The 26,312-nt window shown below is 35.0% G+C and overlaps 5 protein-coding genes across 40 annotated transcripts; 4 read left to right on the top strand and 1 right to left on the bottom strand.

Moving 5' to 3' along the window:
- The first annotated feature begins 1,199 nt into the window (after nt 1–1,199).
- Nucleotides 1,200–16,716, top strand: LOC100120519 (sodium/hydrogen exchanger 7). Of its 33 annotated transcripts, none has more exons than XM_031930293.1 (14): nt 1,201–1,848; nt 4,195–4,415; nt 4,569–4,646; nt 4,709–4,785; nt 5,042–5,251; nt 5,416–5,669; nt 6,582–6,784; nt 7,411–7,676; nt 8,075–8,126; nt 8,451–8,477; nt 8,864–8,920; nt 10,243–10,449; nt 11,036–11,104; nt 12,920–16,716. In XM_031930293.1, exons 1-14 carry the CDS (start codon nt 1,623–1,625, stop codon nt 12,995–12,997), a joined length of 2,025 nt encoding a protein of 674 aa, XP_031786153.1. In that variant the 5' UTR covers nt 1,201–1,622; the 3' UTR covers nt 12,998–16,716. The 33 variants fall into 33 exon arrangements, with proteins under 33 accessions (XP_031786157.1, XP_031786153.1, XP_016845288.1 ...); XM_016989807.2 differs by having other exon boundaries at nt 1,202–1,848; nt 14,285–16,716; XM_016989804.2 differs by having other exon boundaries at nt 1,202–1,848; nt 13,428–16,716.
- Nucleotides 16,717–16,915: 199 nt separating this feature from the next.
- LOC100120547 (farnesol dehydrogenase-like) lies at nt 16,916–18,350 on the top strand. Its single transcript, XM_001604130.4, has 4 exons — nt 16,916–17,388; nt 17,469–17,598; nt 17,682–17,811; nt 17,874–18,350. Exons 1-4 carry the CDS (start codon nt 17,082–17,084, stop codon nt 18,042–18,044), a joined length of 738 nt encoding a protein of 245 aa, XP_001604180.2. The 5' UTR covers nt 16,916–17,081; the 3' UTR covers nt 18,045–18,350.
- A 115-nt stretch (nt 18,351–18,465) lies between these two features.
- On the top strand, nt 18,466–20,064 carry LOC100677897. The gene is made up of 3 exons (XM_003428081.4): nt 18,466–18,620; nt 18,693–19,431; nt 19,497–20,064. The coding sequence occupies exons 2-3, from the start codon at nt 18,720–18,722 to the stop codon at nt 20,009–20,011; spliced, it is 1,227 nt and encodes a 408-aa protein (XP_003428129.1). The 5' UTR covers nt 18,466–18,620; nt 18,693–18,719; the 3' UTR covers nt 20,012–20,064.
- Nucleotides 20,059–21,640, bottom strand: LOC100120571 (metallo-beta-lactamase domain-containing protein 1). Of its 3 annotated transcripts, none has more exons than XM_016989815.2 (5): nt 21,369–21,429; nt 21,127–21,297; nt 20,798–20,965; nt 20,608–20,727; nt 20,059–20,543 (listed from the first exon to the last, which is right to left on the bottom strand). In XM_016989815.2, the coding sequence occupies exons 2-5, from the start codon at nt 21,278–21,280 to the stop codon at nt 20,326–20,328; spliced, it is 660 nt and encodes a 219-aa protein (XP_016845304.1). In that variant the 5' UTR covers nt 21,281–21,297; nt 21,369–21,429; the 3' UTR covers nt 20,059–20,325. The 3 variants fall into 3 exon arrangements, with proteins under 3 accessions (XP_016845304.1, XP_016845303.1, XP_016845302.1); XM_016989814.3 differs by having other exon boundaries at nt 20,123–20,543; nt 21,127–21,315; nt 21,414–21,640; XM_016989813.2 differs by having other exon boundaries at nt 20,123–20,543; nt 21,127–21,286; nt 21,369–21,453.
- On the top strand, nt 21,582–25,868 carry LOC100677934 (tudor domain-containing protein 7). 2 transcript variants are annotated; one of them, XM_016989797.3, is made up of 13 exons: nt 21,629–21,770; nt 22,109–22,193; nt 22,270–22,337; nt 22,447–22,978; nt 23,057–23,280; nt 23,368–23,490; nt 23,576–24,058; nt 24,140–24,487; nt 24,558–24,853; nt 24,922–25,087; nt 25,156–25,280; nt 25,369–25,523; nt 25,600–25,868. In XM_016989797.3, exons 2-13 carry the CDS (start codon nt 22,178–22,180, stop codon nt 25,845–25,847), a joined length of 2,784 nt encoding a protein of 927 aa, XP_016845286.1. In that variant the 5' UTR covers nt 21,629–21,770; nt 22,109–22,177; the 3' UTR covers nt 25,848–25,868. The 2 variants fall into 2 exon arrangements, with proteins under 2 accessions (XP_008214693.1, XP_016845286.1); XM_008216471.4 differs by having other exon boundaries at nt 21,582–21,770; nt 22,447–23,280.
- Nucleotides 25,869–26,312: the final 444 nt, after the last annotated feature.

Here is a 26,312-nt window from a genome sequence, read left to right as displayed (position 1 = left end):
TAAAAAATAGTTTAGAGTGGATCAAAAGTACTTTAATATTGATGGGACATGCAAATCGCATTGACAACGTATAGTAGCTTTTTTTGTGAGAGTGCACATTTTTTATGAATTAAAATGGATTAATTGGCGTGCACGTGATGCAAAATGTCAAAAACGTGCTGTTGCTGGTGAGAAACCGAATGCCAAATTACAGAAATTAAGCCATCGATAAGCACAGTTCGAGTATATAAAAATAAATTTTTCAATCAAATTCTACAGTCATTTTTAGCAACAAATTTTATGTCTCGAAGATAATCAAAGTGCTTATTTGCTTATTGTGTCGTCTCAGCCAATTATTACTTTATACTTTATATTTTATTTTATTCACCGAGGAATTCTTATAAATTGTCGATAAACGGTAGTAATTTTTTAAATAGAATAAGCACTGGTTTTTATTTAAAATTATTTTTGTTTACAACTTTTAATCACTCATCAATATAAAATCATTTGTATTTAATTGCATGCACATAATAAATATTTTAACTCATTAATTAAATAATAGTATGTTTTGATTTTTCATATTCTTTTCTTTTCTTTAATTAATTAAATATTTGTAAATACCTTCATTAACAGCAGTTGCATGAGTGTTGATCGATAGTTGCATGAAATGTAAATAATTTATGCGTATCATCATCGCTATTCTTACACCTATGCTTTCCTTTTATCCTAACCTGTTCCTAATGGAAGAAAACTTAGCCACCTTCCTGATTTGTTTCCATCGAATAATATTAGTTTGATTGTTTTTAATTACATAAACAAACTAATATTAACTAAGAACAAGTATCCCGATTTATTATTTTTACGCACATTGTAGCGAAAATTAAATTCTAAGTATTACGTAAAAATTAAAGTATCACGATTTTTATAGTGCGTCATATATAATATTTATTTATTATTTACATCTAAGCTGCTATTATTTAATTTTATAACATTCATATAGCAAGGACATTGATATTCGGCTGAGTTGACCGCAAGCTTAAAATTTGAATGGCGCCGTGAAAGTTAGAGAGACAGCACGATAGAAATTGATGGCTGTCGCCATCTCGCGGAGCGTACCGAACTACCGCTTTCTGTCCCCTCGCCGCTATACGAACCGTTCTTCTATAGGAAGTCTATATTCGTTGTCAAAGCATCGCTGCACCTATAACCACTTTGCGCGTTTGCTCGTCGTCGATTCGCGAACGCGACATTAGTCATCACCCACGCGCGCGAGTCGCCGTCAATAAAAAAAAAGGGTGAGCTAGCATGCGTACAGTGTACAGCGGCGCCAGTCGTCTTCGTCGAGGAGTAGGGGAAGCTCGAGTCTCCCTCTCGTCCTCTCTCTGCAGGCGATAAAAAAAGAAAGACGCAACCGTCAGTCGTGTCGCACGCAACTGAGGAGAGAGACACAGTAGCAGAAAATGAGCAGCAGCGAACGGCTGCTCCTCTGTGACGACGACGACGTTTTGATATCTGCGAATCGTAGTGCTGCCCCATGTCGCCTTTGTAAATAATTACCATAGTGCTCTACAGTAGAGTGTGTAACCGAGTGAAAGAGACACGGGACGTGTTGTGCGCGAGTGTAAATATATCATAGCGACAGGATGAGGGTAGCAGTCTTGGTACTACTCCTGTCTTTGGTGGCCAGGAACTGCGATGGAGCTGCCACTGACATTGAGCTTGATGCCAAAGCCCAGTATCTCCACAGACTCGACAGTCTCAATTTGTTACTTTACACCTTTCTGCTGATAGCCACTGTGCTAACGGTCTGGACCTTCAAGCACAGGAGGCTGAGGTTTCTGCACGAGACTGGACTCGCTGTCATCTATGGTGAGTGTTTTTCTCGATGACATTGGCTGTTAGGGTTGAGTTTTGGAGGGGTGTTGTGCGGTGGATCGTATTTCCTGGGATAGCTATGACGGGCTTCTGTTTAATCAATGATGGGCAAGTGTTGTCATGTCAGCCTATTGATGCTGATTTGTTGGGGATCTGTACTGATGATTCATCTTATTGCCATTTGTAGTTGCAGTATCAAACTGTAGTCAAACCACTGATTCAAGTGTGTCAAGCCTTGTGTGTTTTGTTTTGGATCACTCTCTGGATATTTTACTGATACATAGCTCGTTAATCTTGCTCTCAAACATTTCATTGTCAAGTTTGTATGTCTGTATATGTGTACACTCATATTGATCACCGTTTTTTTTATTATCAATATTTATCGGTTACATTAATTGGAACAATGTCAGAGGCTAAAGCTCTTATCTCACAAAAACTTTGTGGTTATTTGTTTGAGTAGCAAAAAATTTATATTTACTTATACTGTGTTTTCCAGTGAATACATATTGATATTTTGTATTCATAAATGATCTTGAAGCCTGTATATACTACTTTTTATACTAAAAAATCTAATCAATATTTACTTTTGCTACAAATTAGTCACTAGAACCAACTTAATATCATGTTTCAAATTGTGAAAGAATAAAAATAGCCTTGTACATCATCTCTCTTAATATTCTTCTGTTAAAATCTATAGTTTGATGAATATTGATGTCTGAGCCTGAAGACATCTTGCGCACTTATAATGATTTCCTTGTTATTTATAAAGTGTAAATTATCTGGAAGTATTTTTTTCTACGACCATATCTATATATTTTTGATTTTTAACAATCGAATACTTTTCTATAATCAACTCATATGGCAATTAATAGAATAAAGATAAAAATCACACGTACACATTATCTTCAAAATTCATGAAACAGATAACTAGTTCACTATTCTCCATCAGAGTAAAATCCTCTTATCATATAAGTACAGTGATTAGGATTATAGATGTTATCAAGAAAAGAGATGTATATTATCTTTGTATCACTTTCTCAATTGTTTAAAAGTCCTTGACTCCCACTGTATCAATCTACTGAAACTCCTATATAGTTTGTGAATTATTCATGAATAATATTGAGTTTGATTCATTTGTTTTTATTGTTACTATCAAACCATGTGACTTTTCCAATTCACAGTGTACATTTTGTATTATCTTCACTACTTTTTCTCAAAATTAAATTAAAATTATGAATATAAACACAGTTAATATAGCATTTTTTTAATACTGTCATGTTCTTGAATATTTAAAATCCAATAATCAATGACGCATTCGTCTGTCATATGTACATTGCCTTACTTTGCCTGTCCAATATATTCCAATAATTTCTGTCCACCTAACATAATAAATTTGACTTTTACTGTTAAAACAATCATTTTCACCCTCACTCTTAATTTTCCTAATATCCTCTTATACAATTCATAGTTCAAGTAGGAGTTTAATTACGTTAAAATTGATCAAAGCACTTCTAATCTCACCATAAAAGGAAACGCCATTAGAAGACCTCTAATTAATTTTCCATCATGCAACTCCACGCTTAATTGCATCAAATTATGAAAAGGTGTCATTTAACTAGTCTCCAAGCACGTTTTGTAACTTTGCATAATACAACACCATCTAAACTCTCTGCGTTTCGCACATCACTCCCTGGGAAAGGTTTGTGATATAACCTTGATCCTTGACACCATTCCTTGAAAGAATATAGTTGTAACAGTGCCTACTCAGCTCGAGTATTCGAATTTCCACCAAGTCGAGGCTCTTCGTTACCCTCTGTGCTTTGATAACTCTGACACGTACATACGGGTTTATCATTCCCCTGGACGGAGAAGGCAAAATTGTTTCAGCAAACAGGTCTGCCACTTATCACCGGCTTTATTATCAGCACACTTGCCTCGACTCAGTCTTTTATTTTGACTGGCAGTGTGCGAAGCCAAGAAATTGAATTATGTCCCTGCGTAGGCAGCTGATTGATTTCCACCTCTGAGGGAGAGGGATAGTAGCAATTTGCGTATTGGAAATTGCTTTCACACGCAGCCTTGCGCCGCACGATGAATTAAACATCCGCGCGCGCAATGAGCACGTGCATTCTGGAATCTGCAGTGTTATATAAGAAAGACGAGGAATTCCTTTCCCGAGGCTTTGATCGCTCTGAGTAAACATTAACTTTCGAGAAGTTTTTTCATATTCGTCGACTTTCAAAGTAGAAAAAAACGAACTATATGTATAGAGAAAAACGAGTGAAAAGAAAAATATAAATGTGCAATAGCAGAGTAAAGCATGAACTTGTATGATTTCAGGGCTTATTGTGGGGGCGATAATTCGATATGGATTTACGACGAGTAACACGATTCAGCATCTGCCGGTTGTGCCTGCAGCACCATACAATCAATCCATACCTCCGGACATACTATGGTTTCAAGTCTTCGAGAACAAGACCGGCGGCGGCTTCGGCAACAAAACCTACGCCTACTCTTTCCGCGGCGAAATTTACAAGCAGGACAGCGAGATTGACAAGAAGGTATAGTATATATATATAGTTACTTTTAGTTTGCGCAGCTTTGTAGATAAGACACGCTTTTATCTCCGCAATGCGAAACTATATACGAGGGCTGATAAGCCCGGTACGCGTATAGAACTTTCTCTTTATTTGTTTTTGTTTTTTTCATTTCAGGCCACGTTCGATCCGGAGATATTCTTCAACATCATCTTGCCGCCTATAATTTTCCACGCCGGATACAGTCTGAAAAGGGTAAGAGCTCGCGCTGTGCAATAAAAATTAATTGAAAACTAATCTCTTCTCTCTCGTTTCAGAAATACTTCTTTCGAAATCTCGGGGCGATATTGATGTACGCGCTGGTCGGTACGACGGTCTCGTCTTTTATTATCGGGTAAGTCTTGCGCTTATTCGACTCCACAGGTGCATATACAGCTATCCAAACACAAGCGTTACTCGAGACCGCGATGTGTGTCATTAACCGGATAGCATAGGTGCATCGCAGACCCGCATGTCTATGTGTCACACACGAATGGGAAAACTCGCCTACTTGCCATTTATGTAACCATATACCTTGCGATACGCATTATTGCACAGTAGAGAGAATAATATGTGCGATAACGACGTTGTAATAATATTGAACTTTTCAGGGCGCTGATGTACGCGTTCATGCAGCTGATACCGCACCTGTCGACCTCCTTCACGTTTCTGGACACGCTGTATTTCGGCGCGCTGATATCGCCGACAGACCCGCTGACCATCATCTCGATATTCAACGATCTACACGTCGACGTGAATCTGTACGCGCTCGTGTTCGGCGAGAGCGTGCTCAACGATGCCGTGGCTATCGTACTTAGCGGGTGAGTTGCGAATGCGATCAGCGATGTTTTTTGCTGAATTTTGAACAGAAATTTAGAATACGAAGCTAAAACGAATGAAAAATCTAACGAGACTTTTCCCCATAAAATGGAGAAAGCCTCGCAAAAATAGCCCACATTTATAACTTTTCTCCTCTTTATTGCAGTGCTATCCAGAATTACGGCGAGCGTTACCTTACGCCAGGCTCAAACAAGTTCGAGTTGGTGGCCTTCTTCCAGGCGATGGGCGACTTTGTCGGTATATTCAGTCTGTCGCTCTTCATCGGCGCGACGATGGGTTGCATCACAGCCCTCCTTACCAAGTTTACGCGGGTTCGGGACTTTCCGCTCCTCGAGTCAGCTCTGTTTGTCCTCATGTCATATAGTACTTTCCTCATTGCTGAGGCTTCCGATCTGACGGGTAAGCCATGCAAATACTTTGAGTTTAATCGACGGGCAGAGATTGTTTGTTAGAGATTGGAGAGCGGTAATTTTGCAGTTTCGCAACCGCCGCAAAGTAGATTCCTATATTCGGCATTGGGTTGCGGTTTCACGCTAATTGGATTTTACTGGGACTTCTTCTGTGGAAAGGAAAGATTTTTACTTCGGGAATGAATTTAAAAATAGACTAATTTTTGTGACTTAATTTGAGATTAATAAAAACGCAGGCAAAACTGTCTTTATCGCAGACGATTTACCAAATTAACGGGTGACTTTAAGTCATGCCGATGAGTTTGAAATTCATTTAGATAAGCTCAGTCTTACGAAAAAAAGAGATAATGGTTGTTATGCCATGTGACATGCTCATTGTGAACGTCAAATGTGCGATTCGAATATCTTTCTCGTCGAGTTTGTATTAATTTTTGCTCCTATAAAATGAAACACAAATCTTGATTTCGTTTAGTTTGACTTTGTTAAAGTTTTCTTAATGTAAACGTTTAGTGTAATGAGGAGAGATAAACTGCTAGACAGATACAAATTATCATATTTTCTAGTTGTCACATTATCTTGTTTACTTTTTAGTTGTATAATCTCTATTTAATGGGGATTTTGTTTTGAGTTAGATTTGTGTTCCTTTTTTTGCTCTAAATAGTCTACTGATTAGTAAAAATAACAGTATTATAAGCTACTTTCACTGTACTCCTTTTGTTGTGCCACTTTTAGTATAAGTAGAAAGTTTGGCTAAATTGATAGCTAATTGATTTAAAAACTTACTTTGAGCCTAGACAACAAATATTAAACATTTGTTTATTTAAAATTTTAAAAATGTCTGATTTTGTACCAAGTTTGAAGTACTAATTATTTATATTAATTTATCGTAATTGCTTTCCAGGAGTTGTTGCCGTTTTGTTCTGTGGGATATGTCAAGCCCACTACACGTACAATAATTTAAGTTCCGATTCCCGTCAGAGGACGAAGCAGCTTTTTGAACTGCTCAATTTCCTGGCCGAGAACTTTATCTTTAGCTACATAGGTGTATCGATGTTTACCTTCCCTAAACATCACTTCGATATTGGATTCATAATTTCAGGATTCGTATCCTTTTTACACAAAAATTATAATCTTTAAAACGTTTTTGAGGCAAATTTCGATTGTTACACATCGGCGTTTCCTTCGATCACACGAATCAAATTGAAATAACTGCACATTGCGAATTTTCAGCTTAATTCATATTTTTTTTATAGTTATAGTCTCTCAGTAGATAACGCAAATCAAGTTTTAAAGTATAATGCTGAGTAAGCAAACAAGCGATGATTCACTTTTACGAACACAACGAATAATAATAATTTTTTGCCATGCGAAATCGCAGAAAAGCCAAGTTGTGTATCGGTTAAATTTATATGTACTGATAAAAACGTACTTTATCACGTAGTTGAGTCAGAGTGCGGTATATTATTCTATTCATATTTTGTGTCTATTGTTAACATTCATTTGAAATATTACGTCATGATTGCGCAAATCTAGTACCTGCATAACGCTTGTGATAACACGTTATGCATGCTTTTTATACTTTGAATCGATGTAACTTCTTGTAAAAAATGTCTACATTACGTTCAAATGAAAACAGAGAAGCGTAAAATTTGTCTTAAAAACGTCCCTGTATATGATAAATTATTCAATTATTATCCAAACATAAATTTCTTAATTCAATCAATGTACAGTTCTGCGCACTGCTGGGCAGAGCCGCAAATGTGTACCCGCTTTCGTTCCTGCTGAACCTCGGGCGCAAGCCGAAGATATCTCTGAACTTTCAGCACATGCTTTTCTGCGCTGGTTTGCGTGGAGCAATGAGTTTTGCTCTGGCGATCCGTAATACTGTGTCTGAAGCTAGACAGGCCATGCTCACAACCACGAGTCTTATCGTCATACTGACGGTCATCTTCCAGGGTGGCATGGCCTCCCAGTTCCTCAGCTGGTTCAACATACCGTGAGTTTTATACTTTCGAAGTGTCTTTTATTTTGGTTAAAAGGCTAATTTTTAAATTGTAATGTCATTAAGAAATTTCGCGAATTTAACGTAGTATAGATACTGATAAATTAGTTTTTAAAATGATAACTTGTACATAAATACTGGAACAGTTAATTGGTAGAGATACCAGAAGGTAACGACGCACATTTTCTATTTGATTACATATTCATGTTATTTGTAAATATTAAAACATTCTATCAAGCTCATTGTTTAATGGATTTATATTACGCTTTTTAAGGTGTATGCGAATTGCAAACGTGTGCTCATAAATGCATTTAATTACGATCAATGTTTTTTACATATTTATAAAAGAATGTTTACATATAACGGAAATAACCGACGATGTGTTTTTATAGAGTTGGCGTAGATGAAGAAGTAGAAGTATTATCACATAACGGAGTCCGAAGTGTAAGTAACGAGACGTTAAGATTTCAGATTTCTACTGTAGAAATTTGTGGTCGTAGTAGATTTGTGTTATTGTGAAAACATGAGCTTTTGGTGACTTCGGAGTACAAAATTATACTATATGTGTTATTTTTTTAATACCGAAAATATGAGGTGGTTTTTCTATTTCAAAAAATATCAAAATTTACATTATATGCTCTTGATGTTGAAAAAAAAGATATTTACAAAATAAGAACAAAGGCACCTGCGCACGTGATTTTGTCAAATTTTACATAATCACAAACTGCTTCACGTATCCTTGCTTTTTATTCTAACGCTTGCGCCCAGGTGTATAACTCCATGGACACCGCTGGGGTTCGTATTTTTCTATTAAAGTTAACTTTGAGCTGTTCCAACCTTTCTATACTTTATTTTCAAAGGGATGTAAAATCAAAGGGCTCGTTTCTCTTGTTCATATTTTTCACTATTGCATTGTTAAGTTATTTTCTCAAATCTCTTATTTACAAAGTATTTGATCTTGATGCACTTGAAACTGGGGATTTGGTTCAAAGATTCTCGTAAAAGTAACATTAGCGTATTTTTCACTTTTGTTATGTTAGAGTAAACCTTTTCCTTTTACTTTCTCAGCATGGATTTTTTTCACGATTAGTTTTCTATCAACGAATTACAAGCATTTTTTATCTTGAATTTGAATTGTAAAAATCGATAAAAACAAAACTGAAATTGCAATTTTTGAATAGTCTGGTGGCGAAGGTGGCTTTGGCGAACTGGAATTGCATCGGGAGAGAAGCTCTCCGGTATGTCTGCACAAAACTTTCGAAAGTCGTCAGTCGTGTGTCTCATCTCATTTTTTTTCTAATGCATCTTAATTTTCATTGCCTGCTGATTTAACGCTTTCATTATGTTTGCACTTGGAACTATCATATAATAGTCAAACAACATTTGATACAAACATGTTTTTTATTACACCTTTTCTTTTACTTACAGTTTCAAGTTTATTTTACTTTGCAAAATCTCGATGTGCACGAATAGTTTGAATTCAAATCCGTATATGACAACGTTTGCTCGTAATCTATAAAATTGATTGAATATAAAGAAAACATCGAAATTTATAACGTTGCGTTATGCGGATTTTCTTTCAAATAGAAAAAAAAAATACAATACAATATAAAACGCTTTTGTGAATGCTTTTGATAATGATGTATTATAATTTGATTTTGATTTTTTTATTACTTTTTGTTTTATCCATTCTGTATGTTCTGGAACAGTCGGTAGTTATTGAATAGCCGTTATTACTGCATCCTTTAATGACAAGCATATACATGCCAATCCAGATACTCCAGTACACATAGTCGATATGATGGAATAACTCAGCACTAAGCATGGCGCATTTGATGAATTAATTATTTTTAACTAACGATGGCGACATTAATAAAGGCTTGTGCACCTGCAATACCCAATTACGTTTAATTGCGAGATTGACGTGATCTCGTTAGTTTAGAGGTCGAAATCAGAGCTGATTTTTCGTATTTTTAATTCCAGTATTCGATTCATAGAAATTAAAGTATAATAGTATAGTTGAGAAAGTTTAATCTTATAGTTCGTTTTTAAAAAAAGTATAAATTGTAGTTAATTGAAGTCGTTTTAGTTATGGTATATATTGAATTATAAAAAATAAGTTTGGTATGCAAGGTACTCATTTTTAAAGGTTTGATTCATGGTAAATAGCACGTTCAAAGGGATTTTTAAAACCAGCAGTATCACATTGCATAGTGGACATTTTTTGCATGATTCCATTTATCTATAGTCAATATCTTGTAAACAAAAAATCCATAACAGGTGCATAAGCCCTAATTAACTCCAAAAAAGCATTACGATGTCACATGCCAGCATATTAAATATCAAGCTCTACACACGATATTATCCGAAAAGAAAAAAAAGTCGGTGTGCCTTCGAATCGCCCTCAATTCAACAATAATAATTCAAATTCTCCAAAAAAGACCCATCTAGACTAGATCAATCAACGCTGGACGACGCAGCCCCAAAAATTAAAAGAAAATCTCACGCATACAGGATGGATAAGGCAATACTAAATCCGCACTTTTGTCCCGTTTCACAGTATAATTCTATGCAGGACGGCTCAGTTGGAGTCGGAACCGGCGGCAAGCCCAACGAGAAGGCGCTGCTCGCGCGCATCTGGGGCAACTTCGACACTAGGTACATGAAGCCTCTGCTGACGCACTCGAGGCCGACGTTGCTCGAGACTCTACCCGTCTGCTGTACGCCTATAGCCAGGCTCTTGACCACCACTCAGCAGATGACGCAGGTGAGATGACGGTTGATTTTGGTTGAGGTTGATGACGTGTTGATGCACAGCTTGGTGTGGCGGTGTCGAGGATGAACTAAGGAATTTCGAGCCTGGCACTTGGTGGTGGAAAAATTATTTTTTTTTAGTTCAGTGGTTTTGGTTTTGGTTTTTTTATGCGATGCAATCGTTTGGACAACTGTTATCCGAAAATGTTTCGTAATTCCGCTAATTAATTACGTATTCGATTACAGATAAGGCCGCTTGAGTAATTTCGTCAAAATAGAATCACATGATGGATAAACGTTATTTATGGCACGTGATTTATTTATCGGACAATTGAACGATAGCAATATAATATCACGGTCTCGCATCAATCTCATTTCTAAGAATTTCACAATAGAAAACGACGAAATAAAACTACACGATGGTTCATCCTCGACGATGAAAAAAAAACTCATAAACTTCCCCAAAACCAACCCCCCAACATATTCACTGGCTTGAAAAGTGTGTCGCTCACCATAAAAATCGTATATCTCTCTCTCTCTCTCTCTCTCTCTCTCTTCACTGCCTCCATCTAACAATAAAGGACGACATGGGTCACAAGATTGATTCAGATTCCGACCTGTGCCTGGACGAGCAAGAGTTCGAGAGGCGAAGAGCGAGCAGCCAACCGGTGAGTTACCATCAGCCTAATCTGAACTATACAGTTAACCCGTGCTATCAGCCTAACGGCACGGAACCGACCTCTGTCTCGGCAGCCTCGGCCGTCCCTTCTAACCGGGACGAGCCCTACGTTATCCTCAACCTTAACAGGCGATAATTTATTTCATATTCGCTCTTTATATACGACACCTTTAACAAAAAAAGTCCGAGAAAAAGTATACATGGGTATACGATAATAACCATCATGTAGTCACTTATACGGGCGATTAACTCTTGCTTTATATTCTTTTGGCTGCAGTTTTTATTGTTACCGATGGACTGATACTACTACTAATTTTGCGAACATTTTTTTTCTATTATATACTGTATACTATACCTCCTTCACGATGTATGCCACTAACCCCGAGTTTATTTATATACTTATACTATCTCCTTGTATTATCTTTTGGATGCATCCCTATACTAATGTGGCTGTACATTTTAGCCTTAATCGATGTAATCAGAGTTGGGCACGTTACCTCTTTCTTACATACCTTCAACCCTGTTGTTCTCAAGGAGTTGTTTGCTCTTCAGTTTCTGTTTTATTTTTAATACATAGATAAGTAATGTTTGTCTTGAGAAACGTCCAAGTTTACTAGCATCCCTTAATCATTGGTAACAATCAAACTAGTCCATTTACGACATAACCGCATGAAACACAGATGTATAACGTATAATTATAATGTGAATTTGGATGTTACAGAGCGACATCTTTTTCATACCCGCAGTATAAAGATTCGCATCGCTCCTTGAAGAACCAGACGATAAGACTTAAAAACGGCCCAACTCTGAGCTTTAAACAAAAAATAAGTTCGCGCGCGGGAAACTGCGACGCAGCGCACTTTCCTCCGCGCGACGTGTCACTTACGAAATACATGTTAATCATCAGTACTTTCTTTCCCAGTAACAAAGTGTATACATGTAATGCCAAAGATACACGCGTTGTGTAAAAAAAAGAAGCCGAAACTTAAAAAAATAATGCTGAACCGTGTAAGAGAGAGCTTACGAGAGGATTATAACGGAAAGTGCTTGTATGTGTGTATCCGTGTTCAACGATTCAAACTGTGATGAAAAAAAAAATAATAAAAAAATAACGGTAACGATAACTAACAAAATCTTCTGTAAATATATAGTAGACAGACGCCGCGTTGTTGCCTCGATTTCCTGTCGGTCGCGATGATGATGTGAGTCGGAGAGACGAGTTCTTTTTTTCTTTGTTTATTTATTGGACTGTGTGTGGGAACTGAGTGTGTGGCTATACTGTAGCGAAACTTTTGCATGACGGGCAATCTTATACACACGGAGAAGAAAGATTCGCCACTTGAGTAATATCGTCAAGCTCTCTAGTCACTAAAGCGACGATATAGGTGCGCTGAATGTTATATCGTATATACTGTGGTATTGCGCCAGGATTTTTCTCTCCGTGTATACCTTACATACTAATTATTTATTCTTTCTTGGCTGTTGACGGTTGAGTTTTAGTAGATTGTTTTATTTTTTGTTTTTATTGCTGCTTTGGTTTTATATTAACATCTAATACGTCATCTATATCATTTTGACATAGCTAGTCCGAGTTTGTGTATACTAACTCTCATCATTGGAACTATATATATATACGAAACTCGAAAATTATGTTTAATGTCAATTGGAAAACACCGAATGAGAAATTTTCTCTCTATACTGGGGCAACCTTTAACAGCTTGTCACGAATTGTATCTGTGCTTCTGTTTTGTCCGGATTTTTCATCAAATAAGAAATAAAATATGTCTAATCGGTTTTCTTGTAGAATAAAACCGTCCCCGTCGATGACGAAGAGCTGAGAATCATTGGAGCCGAGGGATATATTCCGTTGCGAACTTTGTGAATCATTTTCTCTTTTTTTATACGAAATCTGCAAGCAAGTTTTGTTATTATGCGCGTTGACGGACAATTTTACGAGTCTGCGGACGTTGTAAAATCGCTTGTGATTGTAAATAAGACGACAATAGTAATTGGAATAATAAGTATTTACAGAAAATCTTCACGCATCGGGCTTTTGAAAAGGAGAATACTTGACCGAACATTAAGCATAATTTTCTCCCCTCAGTTTCTTCTCCGACATATACCTCACATTCTAGTAACCAATATCCTTTTACCTGAGAATGGCGCGTTTTTGTTTTAATGACTGTTGCGTTGTTGTAACTTTTTTTTTTAATATCGATGTCATAATTATGTGCTTAGATTAATAATTACATAATTGTATACTCTCCTAGGAAGTAAGTCTTTGTTTACTTTGATCTTTGTTTCAAATCTAGAGCGATATCCATACGACCTATCATATGCATGAGACCCCGAAGGACCGGTACGAAAGCTGGGCTTGATGTAACGTATCCATACTTACGTCAAAGACACACAGAGACACGTCGATTTAAGTAGTTTTTCTCGTATACTGCATTACATCGCTGCGGAATCTTGTTTTCTTTTTGCGTTATATATCACATATTATATATAGATACAACGCACCGAATCGTCCTATTGTGTACGTAGTCGTTTTAGATTGTTCCAAAGACGGTCCTCTATCCGCAGAATAGTGCATACACAAATAATTCTGTGTTTAATACTTTGGTGCAGGTCGAAATCCATCTTCTGTATCATGGGTATAAGGCCTATAACACGCTATATAATATACTGTTCTGTGGTAGCAGAGTCCGAGTCTGTAAATATACATAGTCGGGTTTGCGGTGTTATATAAATACGATATATATCCTGTACTATGTAGCTCTGTAAATTTTCGAAAAGTAACGTTAACATGATAAAAACTATATTTTTAGACGTGAACCGTAAAGTAAACCCGTAGTTCGTTCCTTTATACATATAGTATACCGTAATGAGTTCCGAGCCAGCATGATTTGTCACACACATACACTGCACACACGCACATATACCTCTATATATATATATATATATATATATATATATATATATACATACCATTAACATAACACTCTTCTCGTACTGATATACCAAAAGCTCTTCTGCTCTGTCGCACGATTTTCTTCCGCAACATTTAAGTGCACATTATTCAAGAGACAAAAAAAACAACATTTTCTCCCTTTGTTGGTTGGCATATTTGATTTGTAATATGATTTTGTTTTAATGTTGTTCTTCACAGACACACGTAAGAGGCATCAGTGACAGGTCGCACGTGTAAACCGAGGTGTCGATCCTCCGGCGAACATTGCCTTCGTCGACATGTGTCGCGTGTATTATTAATATACCATCTGAAAGATTTTTATTTTTTTTATTTCTTCTGTCTTGAGCTAGATATTTATATATTATAGTCAGTGCACTGGTTCTCTTTTTGTTTCGCATACGTTTGATACGTGAATCGTTACATTATATTATATGCAGAGTTGTGCACGCTATTATTGACATAGAGGGTATATATACAAATTTTTTTGTAAACTTGAGTGTGAATTTTCTTTCCCCGTGACGATGTAGTGCTTCAGAGTCTCTTTATTTTTTTCTCTTCGATCGGTGTGATTACAATTTTTGTTCTTCACGATATAATAGCTTTGTTATAAATGATGTAGTCGAGAGGACAGAGGGGAAGTGTAAAGTTATATATGACGAGAGATACGTTACTGCGTGCAATATTTATTTATTAACGCGACAATCCAAACAGTTGTCCATACCTTGTGTAGAATCAATCAGTATTAAGTCCTCTTCCGGCAGGCTGAGAGTTGCCAGCTTCCTATGTATATCTCTTAAAATTTATCGTAAGACCATGTATATTGCATAATATTATAGTAATCCACTCCTTATTGCATAATTGCAAAGTACACGGAAATACATGTAGCGAATTGTAAAGTCACTTCTTACCCTAATTTTCGCTCTTTTTTTCTCAAAACTCCACTTTTGCTCCATATACGAAATCTCGAGTAGAAAAATAGAAGCTTTTGTATACAGATACGATAATAAACACGACGACAATAATTTGCGAATGAAAATCCAGAGTATAACACGTAAGAAGTAACTTTTGCAATCTCGAATCGATCCGCTGAAGCTATACGCCCCCTTATGATTTACAGAAGGATGGAAGTGAAAAATTTGAAAAATAAAATGAAAAATCGATTGTACATCGAACGTATCTGACCCAATGATATTGATTGTTGATATATAACGTATATGTGACTTGTGTATTGCGTACACGCGGCGGAACAGCTGGAAACTGTGACAGGAGAGGTTGGTCCGGGACCATTACCGCAGCATACACGCGTCGAACTGCCAGGTTTCATAGGCAGATATTTGTAAGCACTATATAGATATAATAATTATTATGTACTGTATGATTTATTTTGATTGATTCGTTAGCGTCGTGTGATTTTGATTTATGCGCTGCTATAGATTTTGTTTTCAGTGTTTATACCGAAGTACCGGTGATGATTTTTACGCTCCAACGATTTTTTATTTAAAAATTGATTGCAATTTTATGATAGAAGTCGAATTCATTTTTAGCACGAGAAAAGAAATAAATATTTTAAATTTTATTTATAATCGTTTTAGTAGACTCAATCGCCGGTACTTCGCCTATGATAAAAGATCCTAAAATATTGTATATACGTCTTTGGGCGCATAATGGACATAGATGTGTTATAAATACCGTGTAATAACTGTCAGAATTGTCCAACGATGTGACAACTATGAAAAAGAACGTACACTCGATCAAGTTCCAATAGGACTCGATCATTCGTATGATATTAGTCTACGGTGTATGTTGTTTGAAAAATATGTAAAAACAGATACATATACAACTAAATTTATGATACAACAATAAACGGACATAGCCATAACGTTAATCTTGCGAAAATTCGTTTCAAGATACACCAGTACCGAACGCAGGAGCCTGGATTCGAGCAAACAAGATAACAGCAGAGGACTCTTCAATCTATAATGCCATGTGCATATATGTATTTTTTAATTACATAATATAATATATATACAGTGTGACTCGGGGTCGATCTCGATCCCGAGAAGCGAGAAAGAGGATATGAAAGTAAAAGAAAGAAAGGATATTACAGTGTAGAAACGAAAGAAAGCGTTTTAAGAGCGAGTACTAATCATTATAAATATAGTAAAACAATATACAGTGCGCAGGCTTTATTATTTTGGTTGGCGCGTTCGCTAGCCCCTAAATCGGCGAGTCGTGCGAATAGATATTTTATTTGAAGTTCGGCTGTGAATGTCTCTTGTGAAATCGTTTGTAAGTATGCGAGTACAGAGAAAAACGAGGATAAAGATGTATTTATCATTACCAGAGCGTATATGTATTGTCGACTTTGATATAGAGACGCTCTTTGCCGAGCGTGTATATGTATATTGCGGTGTACATTTATTTTTCTTTTTTCGATCGTTAGTTTTTTCCTTGTATACATCTTTCGTTTCTTGCGGTGTAGAGTTTAAAAGAAAGCCCTTAACTAAATGTCTGTTTCTACATCCAACACTAACACGCGATAGTTATGTGGTATAACTATTGAATTAACGGTATAACGTTGTGATATGTAATACACGATGCGGTGTTTAATAAAAACTTTGTAAAAATAATTTCACTCCAATGAGTTCTACGTTTATTTACATCCTGATGTAAGCCCTTTCCTGTATTGTCAATGGTAATAGGTGATCGACAGATAGTTAGAACGTCAAGAGAAGGACCTATAGCGTTAACGCGCTATGTCTTTATTTATAAACAGACATGTTCATAATTCTAAACGGTTTTCGGCAACTAGCGATATTATTGCACCATAGACCAGAGTTCGTCCGGCAATCGGCATCAGTTTCATTTCGATCTCGCTGCGCTCAAGAACTATAGACATATCTAATATAGGTACAATAACGCAGGCGCGCGACACCGGTTTTTGCCCAAGTATCATCTGCAGTGCCTAAAGTATCGTCACATTTTACTCTACAGCATGGACCGCTGGAATGGAAAAATAGCCGTGGTCACGAGGGCAGGATCTAGTCTCGCTCAGGAAATTATCAAGGAACTCATCAAGTACGGCATGATTGTCGTTGGTTTGTCATTCAGATATAATTCAATGGATGATATAAAGGAATTTTTGGATATTGAGAATGCACCAGGAATATTTTACCCAAGAGTATGCAACATCAAATATAAAGAGGACATCGAGGAAACTTTGAATTGGGTTAAACATCATTTTGGTTCCTTGAACGTTCTTGTCAACAATACTGGATACCTGAGTATTGATGACATAACAGGTATTTTCAAGCACAATAATATCCGAAAATCTCTGTTACGAATCTCTGTATTCAATGAAATTTTTGTTACGTATATACAGAAATTGACTATAATGACTACGTCGAATCCAAAGAAATTAGCATTTACGGCGTCTCCAACTGCGCGATTCACGCTGCCAAATTAATGAAGGACAATCCGAAGCACGAAAGCCACATATTGAACGTAAACAGGTATACCCATGTAAAGCTAAAAATTTTTCGAATCCGATATTTGCCAACGGAAAGCCATTAAATATTTTACGTTATGAACGCAGTGATATCAACCTAAGGTTTCCAGAGGAAACGAAAAAGTTCAGCGATTTTATCTATGAGATGTCGACGAACTTGGTGAGAGACTTCGTCGAGACTCAGGATATATTCTTAAGTTCCAAAACACCTATTACGGTGAGTACTTTATGGCGTACTTTGTTAATGAAGAAAATGATGTGATTTTTTTTTTAATCCAGGACATTGTTCCATTTCCATTTCAATTTGAGCCATCGAAAATGCCGATATTACGCGAAGAAGACGTCGCCGCTGCTGTTATCTCTGCCCTCAGCACACCGTATGATTATAGTGGTTGCGAAATATTAAAAAAGCACAATTATGCATGGATTAAACCGGTGGGTGATACATGACTGATTTTACTACTATATATTATAGCAGGCGCAATCTTACAAGAGAAAAAACTATACTTTTATAAAACTGACTTAGCTGTTTAATAACCGCAATTACTTGACTTGTTAATTCGCTGTGTAATTTTCATTGCGATTTGTTTATAGATTATTTTAATTTACGTATGTGTATATGTATGTATCGTCAAGAATAAGATTTTATATTTTTTCATTTTATGGAATGAATTAAATAATCGCATTTATACCGCATATGCACATAACCGATTTGTAAATAATTAAATAAACAATTCTATTTTTAAGATATAGTAATTCATTTTTGTAAAATTTTTATCTCCATGAAAATACCGATAATCTACTGTTAAAAACGGGATCTGATTAGGGACAGTATAGAGAAACTTTTGAGTCATAGCGGTTGGCTCCCAAGTTATTTTTATCCAGAGTATGCAATACAGTCAGTTTATAAGCGCGTCCGGAGCTTTCTTCACTGCGGTGGAGAAGAAGCCAGGCGTGGAGATGGCAAAGAAATGTTGAACTTTTGCAGAAATTTTACTTGATCGACGAATCGCGATCATATTTTTCGTAAGTACTATAAGAGCAGGCATCGTGGCATCCAATATCAATGGTCTAATTTTTTTATTTTTTTCCATGTAGCTGAGACTATTAAAAATAAACCATAAAATGTCGAGACTTGCCAACCATGTAATCATTCTGGCTGTCGTTTGCTTGGCCCTCGCACAAGTCAAGGCAGACGATTTGAAGAATTACACGTCGAAAGCAAAAAATTTCCCAAACAGAAAAATATTCCTTCACAGTAATGGAATGAACGAAACAAACTTGGCTTACGTGGTCTGCAGCCACCCGGAAAACATCAACAAAACGACCTGCCAAATCAAACGTTTGAGCAATAATCAGCAGATTCCAGAGAAATCTTGTAATGTGCCGATTAAGTATCAGAATCTAGCATATCGAATATTCATGCATGCCGCCGTTACGTCTTTGAACGAAAACAAAGCTCTGTTACTTTGGTCAGGCACGAATAAGAAAATGACTAAAAGTTTCACAAAGTACTCCGTTCTTGATTTCGACAGCTGTCGTTTTTCTGATCAGCAGACTACGTTCGATCAAGAGCTTATGAGTATTTCCGTACTAGTTCACGACGATCACTATGACTTGATAATCAGCGATTCGAAAATATGCGGTGGAAAACTTTGCAAGCTGAGCTTTGACTTTATGGGAAACAAAATATCCGCTCCGAGTCCTTGCGGTTCCAATGTGTTCGAGGGAAAGGTTCAATTTCCTCCCAAGATTCAATCCGCTCCTGATGGAATCGTAATGGCACGTTACAACCTGGAACGCAATCACGCACAAGTTTCACTGGTACAATCTAATGGTGAGTTGGTTATAAAATATCACAGAGTAGCCATTTATACAAGTATTCATTTTTACGTCTCGCAGGTGAAAAGGTACTGAAAAAGTACGATATCGAGAACTTGCTACCTTTTGGCTGGGTACCGACTTTCTCGACTCATCACAATACGATTCGCATGTGCACGTGGCTGGCCACCGACGTCACTTGCCATTGCTTTGATCTCAATGGAAAACCAATTTCGAAACACAAGGTGGACACTGGCTACTACATAATTAGTCTTGCAGTGCACAACTTGTCGAACGGAGGATACATTTTGATGATTGCCGGTTGCTCGGATGTTGATCACATGTTCAAGTGCCGTGAAGAGGAAGATTACTATGATTTAATGAAATTCGATGCTGATGGAAATACAGTCGGTTCGTTGGAGATTTCCGAATTGAAATGCTTGGGAATGAATCAGAAGTTGGACGTGCAATTGTTCGAAAACAAGGCTAAAGAATCTTGCATATCTTTCACGTGTTTGTCTGAAAGCAAAAGTCCGAATATCGCGAAATTAAATTTTACCAGCAAGTGCTTTTCCGATAGTGAATTCGTTGAGTAGGTGATTTTTGTATAGTTTTTATAAATTTTAAAATGCATCTAACTTTAGAAAAATGAGTATTGTTTTTATTCCTATCTCTTTATCAATCCTGATATGCAACACAAAAAGAAGTTTAGTAATTAAAAAATTTATTTGCAAAAAAATTACTAAATCGTGTACAAAAACAACCAAAACTTCCAATCATTATTTTCTATGACTAAGATATCTATATATGACTCTGATTTGAACTTTTGTAACATTTTTGTAAACTTTGAGGTCTTATACTTAATACTGTAACTGAAATTATGACGTTGATAGACACTTGTGTAAAATTATCACAGCTCTTTAGATTTAATTTGCTCAAGTTGTTGAGCAAGTTTCTTTCTAATTTCCTCTGTAACTTTAAAGGCTGGACCATGGCCAGGTATTATGATATCAGCTAAGTTTGCTATCTTACTACGAGATAGTGCTTGTACTTCTTTGAGATCAGGTGTTCCAAGATTAATCCAGATCGATGGATCATCAAGGTCTTCTTCTTTTTCAAATAAATCACCTGAAAGTAATAGTGTGAGTTTACACAACTTTCTACCTAAGGAAATCAATCCAAGATAAAATACCTGTTATTGCAACTGTTACTTCTTCTCCCTCAAATTTTCCTTTTACAATAACAGTAACATCATCTGCAGTGTGGCCTGGAGTTGCAGTTATTTTAACTTCTTCACAGAGTTTATAATCACCTGAATTGCAAAACAATGTTTTAAAAAAGATATCGCGTATCACTATCGTTAATGATATTCCTGAACTTACAATTTTTAATATTTCTCTCGTGGAATAAAGTCTCCCGTTCAACTGTAATTCCAACTATGTGTTCATCAGCTTCCAAAAATAAATTGTTATTTCCAATATGATCAGCATGACTATGCGAACACACAACATAGTTTATATCCTCAGGACACACATCATATTTACTCAAGGCTGAAATCATAAATTATTGTCAATTGCATGATAAAGTTTCAAAATTATTCTTTACTTTCTAAATTGTAAATTATTTATATATCGCGACAATATAAAGTTGCAATATGATCTTTGATAAAAAAGGTAACTTTAGGAGAAGTGGAGACGAGTGAAAGCTATACCTTCAATGATAGCCTGTTTATCCCAAGCAGTCATGGTGTCGACGATGACATTCTTATTCGGCGCCTTGATCAAAGTGCAGCTGCAATTTGCATCCATCGTCACATCGTCGATCTGCGTCGAGTATCCCTCGAAGAGAAGAAAAATCTCGCACATATTGGCCTGCACAAATTCTATATTCCAATTTCTTGCTAACAAGACAATTTCAACAATACAAATCAAATAATTAAAATATACAACATACAATAAAGTAGATACTTAATCCTTTATTCTTTGTTTTGATACATACACCGGCGATGACTGAGGTTGGGTTAGGTCCATCTACTGCAAACAAGTGTAGAACCAGGGAGACTATTATATATATATATATATATATATACTCGCGAATCTGCGCGAATACTACACTTGATCAACAAAAGCAGAAATTCAAAAACACTAGCCCACGAGGACAATCGTCAATCGCAGTCGCACTATCGAGTCACCGAGCTCACGAGTTCTACTAGTAGTTGTAGACAACTGTTTTTAGAACAAAAATTAATTCGACATTTGTTGGTAATAAATATACTGTGTCCTAAAGTTATAGACTAGAAGAATTCCAAGATAAAGCTGTTATAAACGAGATAGTTGTAGTGGAATAAGGAGCGAGGTATGCATAACAAAATTTTTAGGAGTTTCGAAAGTCGCTGATTTTTTCATTTTACTACTTAGATAGCTTATTACTATATAGATAGCTTTGTTTTGTCTCGTGCAAGATTGTTAAATATTTTAAATAGCTTATATAATCACTTGTTAAGTATCAGCGCAAATTTTCTTGTCATTCGTCAAGGACGTGTATAGTAGTGTGTCTGTTATTGTTTTCCTACATGACCTTCGAAGCGAGCGTCGTCATTTTTGGCAATTTAGCGCATTGGCATCTTTTTAGATTACTATACTTTCTTTAACCATGTATAATAAAAATTTAAAATAAAAACATGCATTTTCCAGAATACGTATAAATAGGAAAAAATACAACAAGTTATTGCAGTGATCCCTCTGAACCGCAATTCTCCAAGAATGGATTTAAGTGAATGTAAGAAATATTATAGTTTTAAATAATTAATTTTTTCATGAACACCTTTTTAACAAGTCTTATTTTATATCTTTAGTAACCAATGTAGAGCCATTGGTATCAACAATACTTGACAAAAACCATTTGTCTAAGGATATACCTGTGGTAATGTATAACTCATATTACATTATATTATATGTAAACTACTAACAAAATTTAGACACAAAATGCGTACATGTTCTATTTTTTTTAATAAATGATTTAATTGTTACAGTTGCTACATGAGCCTTCTTATTCGAGAAATCTAAGTAGTACAGGCTATATCGAATTTGATCCAAGACAAACAAATTTTGAGTACAGTGACTGCAGAGAATCACTCCATTCAATTGATGAGCCCTCAACTAGTAAACTAATTTCTTGGACTAATGCTTCATCAAATAATGATGATTCAGTTTGTTATAGAGCAAGCACAGACTTAAAGACAAATATTTCCATTTACAAGAACTTTGAAGAAGGTAGCTTCAAGAATACTGAAGAAAATAATAATCAACCCATTTCTAAATCAACTGTTATTGATATCAATTACAAGCCCGAAAGTGAACAATTTGAAATGCATAATGCCAATGCAAAGAAGGAAGAAAGTGATATGGTTGATACACAGTTTTCATTTGCAACCCAAGATACTTTTGAGAATCTCTTTGCCTCGAATATTAAAGCTACTGTTGAAAGTCTACCAGTATTTGAAGAATACGATAAAACAAAGAATTCATCATTAAACATACCTGATGATGTAAAAGAAGTTAGAAGTAATGTTGAAAAGTGCAATGAAACAAGTAATTTATCAATTGGTACATCTAATAATAATCTTCTCTGTTCCAGAGAAGTTAGCGACAATATAAAAAAAGAAAGTGATGATGATTCAATTATGCAAAAAATATTGGATTTAGCCAATGTCCATGTAAATGTAACATTTAAAGCAATGTTAACTGAACTTTACAGGAAAAAATATAGTGAACATATACCATCAACTGTGTTACAAGAAATTAATTTTTTGGTTTCTGTAAACAATGAATCAAAAATCAAGGATGTCACTTCTTCTAATAAAGAGGTAAAAAATTCAACTTTATTAATTTTGTTTGATTGCACATACATTAATTAATACTAGAAGCTAAGTAAAAACCAAACTTAATTTTAGGTTGTTAACATAGGACCAACATTTTTAACTTCTGAGGACATTGGCAGTAAGGTTTTGGTCAAAATTTATGACTGTAAGAGTATCACAGAAATTTGGGGAAAAATAATGAATGCCACTAATCTTGTAAGTGTTTTCAATTTTTTCTACTTCATTTCAATGTTCAACGACAATCCTATGCTCCTAATCATTAATTAAATTTGAATCACAGCAAAAACTAGATGAGCTTTTAAAGGAAATGAAGAAATTTTATGATTCTGAAAAAATGGTGGCATCTAGCATCAAAGAAGGTGGTTTCTATGCAGTATATAAAGATGATTTTTGGCATCGTGTAAAATGCTTAAAGTGTGATAAATCTACTGCTTTGGTTTTATTCATTGATCAGGGTGATGAGTATACTTTCTCATTGGAAAACATTTTTGAACTTCACAATAAGTTTGTTTTAATGCCTGCACAAGCTATCAAAATGAGCTTATCTGATTTAGAAGATATATCAGATTGTTATGAAGCATTTATAATTTTAAAAGATAAATTACTCGAAAAAACTGTGTGTGCTACTATGCTACAGTACAAAGATAATTGTTGTAATGTAAAGTTATATCTCAAGATTTATGAAGAAAATATAAATATTGCCGACTTGGTGATTGAACAATTGTTTAAGACGTTTTTAAATCCAAAAAGTAGTATTCAAACAGTAAGTTTTTTTTTTTAATAAAAATTTTGATTATCATAATCCAAATATATTAATTGAATGAGATTTAATGTTCATTTTTAGGAGGAATTGATGCCTGTACATGTTTCTTCCATAAATGAAAGAAGCATTTTTGTCCAGTTAATAGAATCTAAAAGTTTCACATATTTCATGAAGTTATTAAAAAACGTTGTAACAAAGTATCTTGGTGATGAGAACGTAAAACATGAACCACAATTAAACAAGAACAAAATGTATCTAGTTAAAAGTCCTAAAACAGAAAAATGGTATCGTGCAAAAATTTTGAATTACAAAAGTGAAAACCAAGTTGAACTTTCACTAATTGATACTGGGAAAAAAATTAGTATCAAACAGGGAAATTTGTTTCCTCTTGAAAAATTCAGTAGTATATTAACTAAATACCCAGAACAGGTAAGAAATTGAATAATAAAATATCTTTTGATATCGAAATTGATCTTTTAATTTTAAATAATTCGTACAGGCTATAGAAGTTCAAGTTCATGAGCTTTCTAGTTTCTATGAAGATGAACATGAAACATTAAAACATTTTCGAAAATTAATGAAGAATATAAATACATTTTTGGCATCATTTGTAATGAGGACATTAAGTGATAATATTCCTACTATACGACTTCTAAAAAAGGAATCAGATGGTTCTTTAACTGCAATTAATGATGAGTTATTGTTCAATCAAATATTTCAAATTGGAAGCACAATTGCAGTTCCACTGAAAAAATCAGAATCATCAGATAATATCATCACGCTTCAGCAAAAAATGTAAATCTTTAAATTAAATTTAACTCTAAGTTTTATGAAGTGTTCCTAACATCGTGTGATTTTATTAGATCAAATATGCAAGTGTTGCTGCGATCCGCATTATCATTAATGTCTCTAAGTACAGTTTTGGATCCTCCACAGATTCCAAATGATTTTCTTGATGTGCATGTAATCTCTACTAATAATCCATCAAACTTCGCGATACAGCTTCTGCCAAACAAATGTGAACTTAAGGCATGAAATTTATTTATAAAATCTATATATTATTATAATAGTTTTTGTTAAAAAATGTTTACTTTTAGAAACTGGAATGCGAACTTTCTGATGCTTGTAATTCCTATAAAGGTCCATTACTTACTGTTGACTCTGTAAAAATAGGTCAATTGTATGCTGCTAAATATAATGAGTATGATAACAAATGGTATCGGTATGTACATAGATACAGAGTAATACAATAATCTGACAGATTTTATGTATTTAAAATAAATAATGGATATAACATTAATTTCATACAGAGTTTATGTTTGTCAACTTATGACTGACACCAAATCAGCAAATGTTTATTACTGTGATTACGGCTATTACAAAGAAGTCAAAATAGAAAATATAGTACCTTTAGTAACTCAATTTCGTCAGTTGCCTTATCAAGCAGTTTGGGCTGAATTATATGGTAATGGATTTATTTATTTATAACCAGTTAAATTATTAAAACAAACATTGATTAATTGTTTTCAAATTAAATTTAGGTATCAAACCAATATTTGAAAGGTGGACAATAGATGATGCTTCCAGATTTAAGGATTTAGCACACCTAAAAAAACTTATTGGCATAAACAGAGGCAAAAAATCGTTTAAACCCACAAGTTACGGAGCCTTAACACCAATAACTGTTGAAACAGTTTACAGCTTGGAACTAGTTGATACTAGCACAGCAGACGACATTTATATTGCTGATATATTAGTAAATGAAAAACGAGCATTAAAAAGTAGTTAATTAAAAAGTATCAAGACTGAATTTACAAAGTAATTTATAAAATTTGAAATAACCCGATTTTTTTGAGTTGTATTTTGTAATCAAATATAACATATATATATGTACAATTAATGAACTACACAACCGAGAATTTGAAGTTTACTGTTATTAATTATATATACAAATTTTTACAAGAAATTATACAAAGTAACCTACTCTTTAAAAAAGAAGGCTTATTGTTTACGAAATAAATATTTGATTTGAAAAGATTTGATTTTTATTTCATTGTACATACATACATACATACATACCTATATACACTTTTATTTGACAGGAGAAACTCAAATTGTGTGGCCTATTAAAAAATCTCCCAAAATATAATTTATATTATAATATACGTATACTTATAGCTAATAACTCAAGTCAAATAACATACGGTGCCGAAAAGTCGATACCTATAGGTATTATTTTGAGTTTTGAAAAACA

Source organism: Nasonia vitripennis, chromosome 4, assembly GCF_009193385.2.
Source record: "Nasonia vitripennis strain AsymCx chromosome 4, Nvit_psr_1.1, whole genome shotgun sequence".
In the NCBI taxonomy this organism is placed as follows: domain Eukaryota; kingdom Metazoa; phylum Arthropoda; class Insecta; order Hymenoptera; family Pteromalidae; genus Nasonia; species Nasonia vitripennis.
Note: the sequence above shows the minus strand (reverse complement) of the source record. Positions and strands in the feature narration are given on the sequence as shown.

What these genes read in the sequence shown, in the direction of transcription:
- LOC100120519 (XM_031930297.1), top strand. Translation starts at nt 1,623, where the DNA reads ATGAGGGTAGCAGTCTTGGTACTACTCCTGTCTTTGGTGGCCAGGAAC. An exon ending in ACAGCGAGATTGACAAGAAG is followed by an intron (nt 4,416 to 4,568) that starts GTATAGTATATA and finishes TTTTCATTTCAG; the next exon opens with GCCACGTTCGATCCGGAGAT. An exon ending in GTGGCTATCGTACTTAGCGG is followed by an intron (nt 5,252 to 5,415) that starts GTGAGTTGCGAA and finishes TCTTTATTGCAG; the next exon opens with TGCTATCCAGAATTACGGCG.
- LOC100120547 (XM_001604130.4), top strand. Translation starts at nt 17,082, where the DNA reads ATGGACCGCTGGAATGGAAAAATAGCCGTGGTCACGAGGGCAGGATCT. An exon ending in GAGTATTGATGACATAACAG is followed by an intron (nt 17,389 to 17,468) that starts GTATTTTCAAGC and finishes ACGTATATACAG; the next exon opens with AAATTGACTATAATGACTAC. An exon ending in CACATATTGAACGTAAACAG is followed by an intron (nt 17,599 to 17,681) that starts GTATACCCATGT and finishes TTATGAACGCAG; the next exon opens with TGATATCAACCTAAGGTTTC.
- LOC100677897 (XM_003428081.4), top strand. Translation starts at nt 18,720, where the DNA reads ATGTCGAGACTTGCCAACCATGTAATCATTCTGGCTGTCGTTTGCTTG. An exon ending in TTCACTGGTACAATCTAATG is followed by an intron (nt 19,432 to 19,496) that starts GTGAGTTGGTTA and finishes TACGTCTCGCAG; the next exon opens with GTGAAAAGGTACTGAAAAAG.
- LOC100120571 (XM_016989814.3), bottom strand. Translation starts at nt 21,280, where the DNA reads ATGTGCGAGATTTTTCTTCTCTTCGAGGGATACTCGACGCAGATCGAC. An exon ending in TAAACAGGCTATCATTGAAG is followed by an intron (nt 20,966 to 21,126) that starts GTATAGCTTTCA and finishes TTATGATTTCAG; the next exon opens with CCTTGAGTAAATATGATGTG. An exon ending in AGTAACAGTTGCAATAACAG is followed by an intron (nt 20,544 to 20,607) that starts GTATTTTATCTT and finishes TATTACTTTCAG; the next exon opens with GTGATTTATTTGAAAAAGAA.
- LOC100677934 (XM_008216471.4), top strand. An exon ending in TATGATAACAAATGGTATCG is followed by an intron (nt 25,281 to 25,368) that starts GTATGTACATAG and finishes AATTTCATACAG; the next exon opens with AGTTTATGTTTGTCAACTTA. An exon ending in AGTTTGGGCTGAATTATATG is followed by an intron (nt 25,524 to 25,599) that starts GTAATGGATTTA and finishes AATTAAATTTAG; the next exon opens with GTATCAAACCAATATTTGAA.